At 34.0% G+C, this 12,929-nt stretch overlaps 1 protein-coding gene across 3 annotated transcripts in view; it reads left to right on the top strand.

Annotated features, from left to right (window-relative positions):
• The window catches only part of LOC149795072 (rab3 GTPase-activating protein catalytic subunit-like), a 100,114-nt gene that overhangs the window by 17,786 nt on the left and 69,399 nt on the right, over positions 1-12,929 (top strand). For 2 of the 3 annotated variants that reach the window (XM_089964774.1, XM_089964777.1), the window contains exons 7-10: positions 777-942; positions 1,767-1,866; positions 4,968-4,994; positions 11,416-11,497. In XM_089964774.1, the coding sequence (XP_089820900.1) occupies positions 777-942; positions 1,767-1,866; positions 4,968-4,994; positions 11,416-11,497 (375 nt within the window). The remainder of the gene's footprint in view (positions 1-776; positions 943-1,766; positions 1,867-4,967; positions 4,995-11,415; positions 11,498-12,929) is intronic. The other variant, XM_089964776.1, reaches the window with a different exon arrangement.

Here is a 12,929-nt window from a genome sequence, read left to right as displayed (position 1 = left end):
CTATGTATATACATCCATCCACATCCTAGATTGATCTCAGTGTTCAGGTCTTAATAACACTATGTATATACATCCATCCACATCCTAGATTGATCTCAGTGTTCAGGTCTTAATAACACTATGTATATACATCCATCCACATCCTAGATTGATCTCAGTGTTCAGGTCTTAATAACACTATGTATATACATCCATCCACATCCTAGATTGATCTCAGTGTTCAGGTCTTAATAACACTATAATAACACTATGTATATACATCCATCCACATCCTAGATTGATCTCAGTGTTCAGGTCTTAATAACACTATGTATATACATCCATCCACATCCTAGATTGATCTCAGTGTTCACGTCTTAATAACATTATGTATATACATCCATCCACATCCTAGATTGACCTCAGTGTTCAGATCACTGAAAATATTTACAAATAGCAAACGTTCTAAGAAAACTCAGATTTTAAAACAGCAAAGAATATAAGAGGTAGATGATACACTTGATGATTCAAGTTTTGATGTCCTAAACTGGCTGGTTTTGCCACATGTTTGAAATGAGCCTTATATTGTATGATTTACATTAATATGATTCCTGTCAGTTGACAATATTTATTTACCTTTGTACAATTTGTATCACTTGACAGTATTTATTTACATTGGTATGAGTCCTGTCAGTTGACTGTATTTATTTACATTGGTACAAGTACTGTCAGTTGACAGTATTGATATACATTGATACAATTCCTGTCACTTGACAGTACTTCTGTATATTTTTCAGCTCAGTACCAGTCTTTGCACAGATTCAGCAGCGGTGGCAGAAGTTGTACATAGGGACATGCATTATGCCAGGGGCAACAGTAGAGTTCAAAATGGTCTCCTTAAAAAAGATTCCACAACAATACAACCATCTTACAGGGTTGCTAGATGTCTTTAAGTCCAAACTGGTAACGATACATACATGGTCACCTGTCATGTAATATTGTATTTACTTTACTACTAACATTATCTTGAACATCTATGATATATATTGTAATTATCTTACTGCTTACCTGACCTTGAACTTCTATGACACATTCTGTAAAATATCTTACTACTTACTTGACCCTGAACTTCTATGACACATTCTGTAAAATATCTTACTACTTACTTGACCCTGAACTTCTGTGACACATTCTATAAAATATCTTACTACTTCAGTTACTTTGAATATCTACGATATATATTGCATTTGTCTTACTACTTACATTATGCTGAGAATCTATGACATACTGTATTTGCCTTACCACATAAATTACCTTGAACATCCGTGACATACTGTATTTACTTACTTTTAAATTATCTTACACAGATGCGACATATTATGTTTACCTTACTATTTACAATGTCTTGAACAGATGTGACAGTTTGTTCACTTTACTCCTTGAATTACCTTGAACATGTGTGACATACTCTATTTATCTTACTGTTTAAATTGTCTTGAATGGTTGTAACATACATAATTACTTTACTAATTACATCTCTGTTAGGTCACTCAACATATATTTATTATTCTGGTTAACCTTTTTTATTTAGCTCAGATTTGTATTTAGGTCATAGAGTCCCATAAGCTGGTACATAGATGTGTCAATATTTGGTTCAAAGGAAGCCAAAATTTATAAAGATTGCTGCCCTATAAAAACATGAAGTTACCATATTTGTAGTTTGCAATCTGGCCCTAGTGCCATGGTGGTTTTCTTGTCGGTTCTATTTTAATGTATTTTTTTTACAGGGTCCTGCTGTGGATCAAAGGCCTCCTGTTTCTGTAACAGTCAGATTTATGTATGTATTACAGGACTGGATTAACTCCCCTTGGACACAATCTTTGCCAGGTAAATGCATTCATGTACATTTATTATATCATTTAAAAAAAATACTATGCTGTTTTAAAATGAAAATTGTATCTTCTGAGTATTAGTTGTAGTTTATTTTACCCATATCTTTCAAAAGAGTAGATGGGATTTTGTTTGTACATTTTGAGCCAGTCTCCTTCAAAGAGTAAATGAGACTTTTTTGAGAGATGTACTTTTTAGCCCAACTCTTTCAGTGAGTAGATGGGACTTTGTTACTTAAAAAGCAATTGTCAGGTTTATCATTGGTACCACTGATACTCCTGAAGATGGCAAGTGTATGAAACAGCTAAATTAAATTACCTCGTACAGCAAGTTCTTTCAAAACAAAACTAAGTTTTAAAGTCACAGTTTGAGGCTTTGTCAGGGTTTTAGTATCTTATGCATTCATCATTGTCATGTGATGTGCTCTCAAGGTCATGGTATGGGAGCTTTCAGCATCATTGGTTGGGGTTCCCTCAGGGTCATAGTGTGGGTGCTTTCCACATCATTGTCTGGATTTCCCTCAAAATAATGGAAAGGGGTACTTTCAACATCATTATCTGGATTTCCCTCAATTTTAATGATGAAGGTTGCTTTCAGCATCGTAGGTGTTTTTCCCTCAGGGTTATGGTATGAGGTGCTTTCAACATCATATTTGTTTGGGTTGACCCAAAGTGGAGAAACCCACAGAATCTGGAAGATACCACCAGTAGTTGAAGGAGAGCCCCTATTCTCACACATGCTTCAATAAGGGATTGAACTCGGGACTACAGACATGAAGAACAGTGTCATGACAGTGCTGTCTAATCCTTGCAAAGATGTTAGTACTCTATGTATTTAGCCATTACTATTGCATATGAAACTTGTCATGGTTTGCTTGTATCTAAGTATCATACAAAAAACACACTAATGACTTCAGTAGGGATTTGCTTTTCATCGTTAAATGTTTACAACATAATTTATGTGGTTGTTTATACAGCCAGGTGCAGTTTTGTTTTATGTTCATTAAAAACAACATTTAAATATAAATGAGATAAAAATTGTCAATCATTTGTTCAGACATAGGACAATTTAATTCACCATTACCAATGGAAGCAGGGACCCCGAGTGGCCAAGTGGTCTAAAGCATTCATTCACTGCTGTGGATCACTGCCAGCTCACCTCTTCCTGAATGGGTTCGAGTCTCGGGTTTGACCAATGTGGGTATGTGATGAAGCTTGCCAATAGCTTCTTGTGGGTCAGTGGTTTTCCCAGGTTCTTCCTCCACCATTTATATGGTCACCTTGTATAGCCTATCGCCTGCTGAAAATGGTGTTAAACCCTACAACAACAACAACAACCAGTGGAAGCATTGTTGTTACTGTCTGTGAGATTCTCATTTTCACCTAGTTTATGTTTTAATTTCATTTGCATTTGAAATGCATTTGTTTTACATTCCATTTGCATCTGCATTTTAACTATTATCTCACTGCTCATCATTCGTCATCTCAGAAATGCATTTTAATATAGCCCTTTGCATTTGAAACACAGCTTGGAAATACATTTCATAGAGTCTGTATTTACATTACTGAAACCATTCAAGAGAGAGAACTTTGGAATTTAATGTACCTAATTTAGAACCAGAATCAAGAAAGATGAGTAGAAAGGGAATACTTAATGCCTTTTCAAATGTATAAATCAAAACTGTTTCCAGTGCCAACACAAATGAATGGTAAAACAAGCTTAAGTTGAAATGAATATCTGCACAGATTGATGAGAAATATCTTTTGTTCTCTGACTGTTGTTATTCTATAAATAAAAAGAATCAAATCACAAATATGCACAAATTCAAGCACTTTTCATCAGTATTATGGAGAACCAAGTGTGTCCTTCATTTGATCATTTGAATGATTGATCAAACCTCCATTCCTCCAAAAATGTAGTTCATATTTCTTGCATGATGTCGATATAAACACACAAAATACTATCAAGAAGTATATTTTTTAGGAAATATTTTCAATTTGGCAAAAAGAACCTCAGATGTTTTCTCAGTTTTAGAAAGCAAAATCCTGTCAATAAACATAAATCCTGTCAACGATCACACTTGTTTCTTGTGAAAACAGAGGGGGAACTTTAAACTGGGCCTGTCCATCCATCCTTCTGTCTGGTCATTCTTCCTTCCAATCATCCATTGTACTTTTGTTTACACACAATAGTTCCCTCAATTAGTTTTGTATTTCAACCAGGTATGATGATGATGAGCCCTTGGTTAAATTCAGTTTTTAGTTTTTCATCATATAGAAGGGTTATAGCCCTTGATTTATAGACTCATCCACTTTTATTCTTGCTCATTGACTCCCTTATTTATTATTAGATTTCATCCAGATTTGGTATGCAACATGTTGATTATGAGTCTTTAGCTGAGTTATGTTTGTGGCCTTTTATAACATTGTTAGCAGAGTTATAGACCCCAACTGTTTTTCATACACAACCACTTTTTTCTGCACAGTAAATCTTGTTACAGTTATTTGATTTCAACCAAATTGGGTATGATGCTTGATATTTTGAAGAGACTTTGGCAGAGTTCGGTGACAATCAATCTATAAGTATTATTGGCTATTAACAAAATTTAGATTCAGCTTAATATTGCCAAGATAAAGTGATAGACACCAATTATTGCAGTTAAAATTCATAGGTGTAAGAAATGCAGTTAAACAATGTGTCATATACCACCACTTTCAACCTTATGGCTGGAAGTTATCCTGACATGTCTTTGAACACAAGTTAACTGCCTTACAATACAGGTGAGTGATATCAGACCCACTTGGCCTTGTCATGTTGGCTAGCGAAGGTGTACCATCTGTTTGTGGCTGTATTTGCCATCAACTGCTATTCATCCAATTCTTTATCACTCTTTGGAATTATAGTTGTTGTCCTCATTTTTTGTTTTGCCTCATAATTCCCTGTTTTCAGTGATGTCAAATGGTGAAGTAAATAAAAGACGACATAATAACTGTAATGGTCTCCCTCCATTGATATTTGCTTATAGCTTCTGCATTTGTCATGTCTTATTGTAACTATTTAAAACTGATGCCTCTCAGAGTAAATTTTGAATGTCACAGGTTCTATGGAAAAGTCAGCTGACTCGGGTAAGAATTCTGAAATATCTGAGATGTTTGAAGCATGAAATGTTTTTTTTTAAAACAGGCCTGACTAACTTACATAAGTGTGATCTGTTTGTGTCCTCTTAAATTGACATGTATTTGATAATACCATATTTACTGTATATATTGGGACATGATAAAATAATTATCTTGGAACTTTTTTCACTTCAGTCATATGTAGCAAGACTTCAGAAACAAAATAAATTTGTGTTGAATTTGTGACCCCTTCACTGCACATTGCAATAAAATAGATACACAAAACGTTTCATTAAGATAAAAGAAACAAACCTTGTTTTCTTATCATTTAACACTTGTTTTAATTTTAATTGTTTGAATATACAAAGTCAGCTGAGATATGGAAGCTAACTTTGGTTCCTTTTCACTGGTATTCACATGAATTTTGAAAATGAATTGAAACAGTGGAACGTGCATGGACATCAGTGACCTGAGTCTCCCAGAAGATTTGGAGAAAATAACATCGTTTGATGAATTTGTTAAGGTTGGAAGAGACACTGATTTCGCTGACAGTATTATCATTAACATGGATGGAATTCTAGTGAACTTTGATCTCACTGCTGGGCAGGCTGACGATAAGATGGTTAAAAGTGTGAGAATTAGCATGACTGGTGCAGATTTTAAAAAATCGGATTTTAGTCATTGCAATTTCCACTTCAGGAGATCTGTAATTTTTCATGGCGTGAACAAATATTCATGCACCGAAAGATTGGATCGTACTTGTGCATGAGATGGGTTTTGTTGAGATGCTGCTTCAATGGATTAAAGTGTTTTATCTCAAGTAAAGTTTTATATTTGTTAAAATAAAATTTTGGTTGGAGTGCATTTTCCAGCATGTAATTTTTGAATGATTTATTAGGTATCACATATCTTACAGCTTGAACAAAAAAATGATGTGTCACAGAACATACATTGCACAAAAAAATTACTTTAAAAATTACTTTATGCTGTCCCAACAAATACAGTGTCCCAACATATACGGTAGATACAGTAGTACAGTGTGACCCAGCTATAACACTGTTGTTGATCCATAGGACTTGGCTGTGTTATAAACCAAACTGTGTTATAGCTACCCAAATCAGTTAGCTGATGAAAATGATGCATGCAGCAAAAAAATCGAATGGTGGGAGTGGGGTAATAAAAGTAGGTGCTAAAATATGTGCTTTTAATTAAGTGGAAAAAACTAGCTGAAATACACTTGTGTATTGACAACTTACATTTGTGTAGTATAGTCCACAACGCATTAAGTACTGTACAAGTAAATGAAACATCCATGAATATAAGTATAGATCACATGTTAAAAATTTCATGTATCAGTCACATCCCATTAGAAAACATAAATAACATGTATATAAAAAATGGTAGTCCTCATTTGATCTGTATTCTATTGTCAATAAACATGTGTCACTAAACAATTCACTGTGATATTGTCACCAGCAGCACATGGCTATAGTTGTTGACATGGTACATGTACATGTACTTAAACTGGCCTATAATTTGGTGAGCTGGAGACAGCTATCATCTTGCTGAGGCTACTCATGGGATGATGTTATTCATAGGGACATGAAAACATGTGATCAAATTAAAAAAGTAACTTGACAGCCAATTTATATGGTTTTAAAATTTTGGAAATTTAATTTGCATTTCATGTCGCTGTTGGTAGCAATCATAAGCAACATGTTTTTCCAGCAGTAAGGAAATTTTCATGGCAGAGTAAATGTCTTCCAGTCACTTTGGAAAATGCAACAATCCATCAGATTCCATTGCATTTGTTTAAGTTTAGTACTAATTTCCTTTGTTGAAAGGTGCTTTACTTTTATTGAAGATGGTAGTAGGCTTGCTTGATAAATGGTACATGTGTTATAGAAGTCACTGCTAACGAACAACCTTGGAGGACCAAAATTCATGTTTGTTATTCTGGTGGCAACATCAGTAATGGTAGAACATTGACTGAGATTGAATTTTTTCATTTGCTTAGTGTTTATACAGAAAAATAGGTTCTTCAAAGGTAATCACTTTTCTTTGAAGTTATAGCAAAACTATTATTTCTGGGTAATTTAAAGAAAACATTAACCATCGTTTGGTCAATTGTAGTTGTTCCTGTTCATGCCTTCAAAAGTTGTTGATTGTAGCTGTTCTGGTAGCATGACTGTTTGAGTGTATCACAGCATACAGGTACTCTGGTCCAATGTCAGAATAAGTGGATTATAAAATAACAGTGCACTATTAAGATGGTTTGTCAATATGAACAAAGGATTCCAGTGGATTTTATATCCAAGTTTGCAGCTTCCTTTCATGGTGCATTTGAATTTCTCCATTCCAAACCCAAGATTGTATATACACGTTTAAACAGTCCACAACATTAAACAAATGCCTGACATATTTTTTCATTTTAAAAAAGTGCAATTTGTGACATTGGCAAAGACCAGCATGATCCCTGAATAAATTTTTTAAATGTTATTTTTCATACTTTTAAGAAGAAGAAAATCCTTGTTTTGTTTATGATAAAAATACAAGTATGCAATATTTCAGGAGCCACAACACGAGCATCTGGTATTAGAATTCATACAAGATCTCTTCACCAAAATGATAGTTTAACTTTTCACACATTATTTTTATACTTTTAAGAAGAAGAAAAAAATCTTTTTGCATAAGAGAAAAATACATGCATATGAAATTTTAGAAGCCATGCCACAGTTGTGTTATATCTAAATTTGTGTTATTAAGGGATCATACTCTTTTGATATACATTTGATACATAGTATGTATTGACATTATTTCATACATAATATTAACACATTGGTACATAGTATTAACATGTATTTGATACATAGTATAAACATGGATTTGATACATAGAATTGATATACTAGATACATACCATTGACAAGTATTTGTAACACAATATTAACTGATTAAATACACATATTGACATGCATTTGATACATAAAATTGTCATGATTGTCTTTACAACATGCTTTTGGATAAATATCAGATAATATCCCACAGCAGAAAAACTGGACCCTAAAATATCATTTTATTGATATAATTAGTAGTGTAAATTATCTCAAAGATGTAGTATTGACTTGGCCAAATTGTCACATTCTTACTATGTTTTAAAGAAACAATAAAAATGGTTTAGTCAATCTCTTGCCAAACTTCATTGTTTTCTTTGTAGTTTGTAGTGGCTTGTATGGAACAATGTATTTGCAGTGCACTAACAAATCACTGAATGTGTATCATGTTAAGATGGCTGACTGTACTCTTTGCCATAATATTGTTATGATGGCTGACTGTACTCTCTGCCATAATATTGTTATGATGGCTGACTGTACTCTCTGCCATAATATTGTTATGATGGCTGACTGTACTCTGTACCATAATATTGTTATGATGGCTGACTGTACTCTGTACCATAATATTGTTATGATGGCTGACTGTACTCTCTGCCATAATATTGTTATTATGGCTGACTGTACTCTGTGCCATAATGTTGTTAAGATGGCTGACTGTACTCTGTACCATAATATTGTTATGATGGCTAACTGTACTCTGTACCATAATATTGTTATGATGGCTGACAGTACTCTCTGTCATAATATTGTTATGATGGCTGACTGTACTCTGTACCATAATATTGTTATGATGGCTGACTGTACTCTCTGCCATAATATTGTTATGATGGCTGACTGTACTCTGTACCATATATTGTTATGATGGCTGATTATACTCTGCCATAATATTGTTTCGATGGCTGACTGTACTCTGTACCATAATATTGTTATGATGGCTGACTGTACTCTGTACCATAATATTATTATGATGGCTGACTATACTCTTCCATAATATTGTTATGATGGCTGACTGTACTCTCTGCCATAATATTGTTATGATGGCTGACTGTACTCTGTACCATAATATTGTTACGATGGATGACTGTACTCTGTACCATAATGTTGTTATGATGGCTGACTGTACTCTGTACCATAATATTGTTATGATGGCTGACTGTACCCTCTGCCATAATATTGTCATGATGGCTGATTGTACTCTGTACCATATATTGTTATGATGGCTGATTATACTCTGCCATAATATTGTTTTGATGGCTGACTGTACTCTGTACCATAATATTGTTATGATGGCTGACTGTACTCTGTACCATAATATTATTATGATGGCTGACTATACTCTTCCATAATATTGTTATGATGGCTGACTGTACTCTCTGCCATAATATTGTTATGATGGCTGACTGTACTCTGTACCATAATATTGTTACGATGGCTGACTGTACTCTGTACCATAATGTTGTTATGATGGCTGACTGTACTCTGTACCATAATATTGTTATGATGGCTGACTGTACTCTCTTCCATAATATTGTTATGATGGCTGACTGTACTCTGTACCATATATTTTGTTATGATGGCTGATTATACTCTGCCATAATATTGTTTTGATGGCTGACTGTACTCTGTACCATAATATTGTTATGATGGCTGACTGTACTCTGTACCATACTATTATTATGATGGCTGACTATACTCTTCCATAATATTGTTATGATGGCTGACTGTACTCTCTGCCATGATATTGTTATGATGGCTGACTGTACTCTGTACCATAATATTGTTACGATGGCTGACTGTACTCTGTACCATAATGTTGTTATGATGGCTGACTGTACTCTGTACCATAATATTGTTATGATGGCTGACAGTCTCTGTACCATAATATTGTTATGATGACACTATTCTATACCATAATATTGTTATGTTGGCTGACTGTACTCTCTGCCATAATATTGTTATGATGGCTGACTGTACTCTGTACCATAAAATTGTTATGATGACTGACTGTATTCTATACCATAATATTGTTATGATGGCTGATTCTAGTCTCTGCCACAATATTGTTATGATGTCTGACTCTATTTTCTGTCTATACCATAATGTTTTATGATGGCTGATTTTTCTCTATACCATAATATTTTTATGGTGCTGAATCTAGACCATAATATTGTTTCACCATCTTGTATATGCTTTAAAATATTAGATTCCCCTCATGCAGCCTTATAAATGTGTTTAAGTAAAAGACTGCATGTGAATTACTGTACTGTTTTTAATGTGGAATTTTATCTGCCTATTTAAACAAATAAGGCATGAATTAAAGATGCATGGATTTTTTTCTATCAGTTAAACAAGGTTGTTACAATGTTTTTAGTTGCCCTAGTCATTTAAATTTAATTAGATATGCATAATCAGGAACAGTGTAAGGAATTTTTTCCTACCAGTCAGCAGTGATATAAGCCATTTCTTCTACCAGTCAGCATTGTGGTAACATACTTAATCCTAGCAATCAGCAATGATGTAACATTTTTTCATACCAGTCTTTAACAATATAAGGTGTTTCTAGCTACCAATCTGCAACAGTGTAAAGTATTTCTACCTACCAGTCAGCAATGATGTAAGTTACTTCTCCTGCCAATCAGCAACAATGTATAATATCCAATCAGCAATGAGGTAACGTTTCTCCCTACCAATCAGCAAGGATTTAAAGTATTTCTACCTACCAATAAACATTGGTATAAGGTTTTTCTTCCTACCAGTCAGCAACAATGTGATAAATTTGTTCCTACCAATCAGCAATAATGTAAGGTATTTTAAGTTGCAGGAACTTGTAACCAATTCCTGTTGTTTTACTTGGCAATAATAGATGTTTGAATTGAATAAGGATTTATACCAATGACTGGGTGATGGCATGGTCAGATAGATTTGCTTACTGCCTTTCATAGAGTATGGTCAGATAGATTTCCTTATTGCATTTCATAGAGCATGGACGGATAGATTTCCTTATTGCCTTTCATATGATAGCATGGTCAGACAGATTTCCTTATTGCCTTTCATATGATAGAATGGTCAGACAGATTTCCTTATTGCCTTTCATATCATGCATGGCCAGACAGATTTCCTTATTGACTTACATATAGCATGGTTAGATAGATTTCCTTATTGCCTTTCATATGATAGCATGGTCAGGCAGATTTCCATATTGCCTTTCATATCATGCATGGCCAGACAGATTTCCTTTTTGCCTTACAAATAGTGTGGTCAGATAGATTTCCTTATTGTCTCACTTGTAATAGCGTGGTGAGACAGATATCACTTTTCTGGAAATGATTGGTTCAGAATTAAGATCTGCCATTTGCTTTAATGTTGTTATTCTGCTTACACATATTTTTTTTTTACCCAAGATCATTCACATTAGAAGATACAAGGGAATATATCTTTGGAGGGGTCACTAGCATGACAGCATATTCTACCACTGTCTTGTTCTCATCAGGACATTTATCTTATTCACATGTATGACCATATGTTCATAAATTTCAGATCTGAGCTCATCATTTGATGAAGAAGTGGGCTGTTCCAGTTTTGAACAGCTTCCATTTGGGGCCTGTGATGATCCTGTCACGTATGTCACTTGATAGTTTAATCTCTAGTTATGAAAACATTGCTGTGAGACAATTACTGTATGTTAAATTAAAGTGATTTTGTAATTGAGTACACATCAGATTGAGTCAGACTTGCATATCATAAAATAGAAAAATTACAAATTACAATTTTAAGCAAAATTCTACTAAATACAAATCTTCTTGAATTATGTTATGCTTATCATTGTATATAAAATATTTAAAACTTTTTAATGAATATTAATACATGCCAGAGTTGAAGACAGAATTGCTAAGTTTCATATTTTGTGTTAATATATTTAGATGGGTGGATAAGGAGTTATTTGTTTTCAAACCAAGGCTGTCCATGTAGTCAATACAGTGTATCACGGGGGGTTGCAAGACAGTAAAAAACCACCTTGATGTCAAAACTGGGGTCAGACTGAGTAAAAAACAAACTTTGATACAAAAAATTGGGGTCAGATTAAAAATGTGGGGGTCTCTGAAGCGCAAATGAGGGTAAAGGTAAATTGCAGAGTGATCTTTAATGATTATTTTTATAGCTTATAGTAAATCAAAATATTTAACTGTCATCAGTGTGGAAATATTCAACCAGTTGTATATAGTGTATTGTACTAAATTGTTGATTAGGGACGTGTTTTTGTAACTTTAACATATTTAATATATTTAGATCCATGCTAAATTTACAAATATATTATGTTCATTATAACATCGTATATTTCATTTGGGTATTAATACACATACTTAAATTAAAAACTTTAATATACAAGTTACTTTTTTTCTCTGAAAACACTGGTCAACAGTGAAATCATTACTGACTTGAAAAGGCCCTAATCTGTAGTATTTTGGTGTGCCGAACACGAATATAACCGTGAAAAATTTGTATTGGCTCTCGTTTTGAAGATATTCATATACCTCATTTTCTATGTTTCACTGTGTAAATTTCTCCAGTAGGACTGCAGCAACATCCGGAATAATGATGTAACATTGCATAATACCATCATGCTCACATCATCCACAGTTGATTGCATCATTTTCTGATGCAGTGCAATACTAATGCCATGCGGCTGCTGAAGTAAGTTGACGTCAGCAGTGTACTATACATGTGTAGGCCTATTATACTAATGCCAGGCGGCTGCTGAAGCTGACGTAAGCAGTGTACTATATAAAGCCCAATCAGATAGGTTCAGCATTTAAAATATTTTAGACGTTGTGCGAGACAGTTCAAGCTACTGTTACATAAAACTTATTATTTTATCCATTTACGTACAATAAAGAACAGTAATGCCTCGAAAGTGTGTTAATACCGCGGACAATTTTTGCTATATTTGTGGGGAAGTGACATTTGCCAACCAGAAGAAAAGTATCAATTCTCAAGTGAAGAAGGCATATCATCTTTACTTCGGATGCAAGGTTGGTGACCAAGACAAGCCT

Source organism: Sinohyriopsis cumingii, chromosome 7 (assembly GCF_028554795.1).
Source record: "Sinohyriopsis cumingii isolate HCF-2022 chromosome 7, ASM2855479v2, whole genome shotgun sequence".
In the NCBI taxonomy this organism is placed as follows: Eukaryota; Metazoa; Mollusca; class Bivalvia; order Unionida; family Unionidae; genus Sinohyriopsis; species Sinohyriopsis cumingii.
This window is presented reverse-complemented; position numbering and strand designations above follow the sequence as displayed.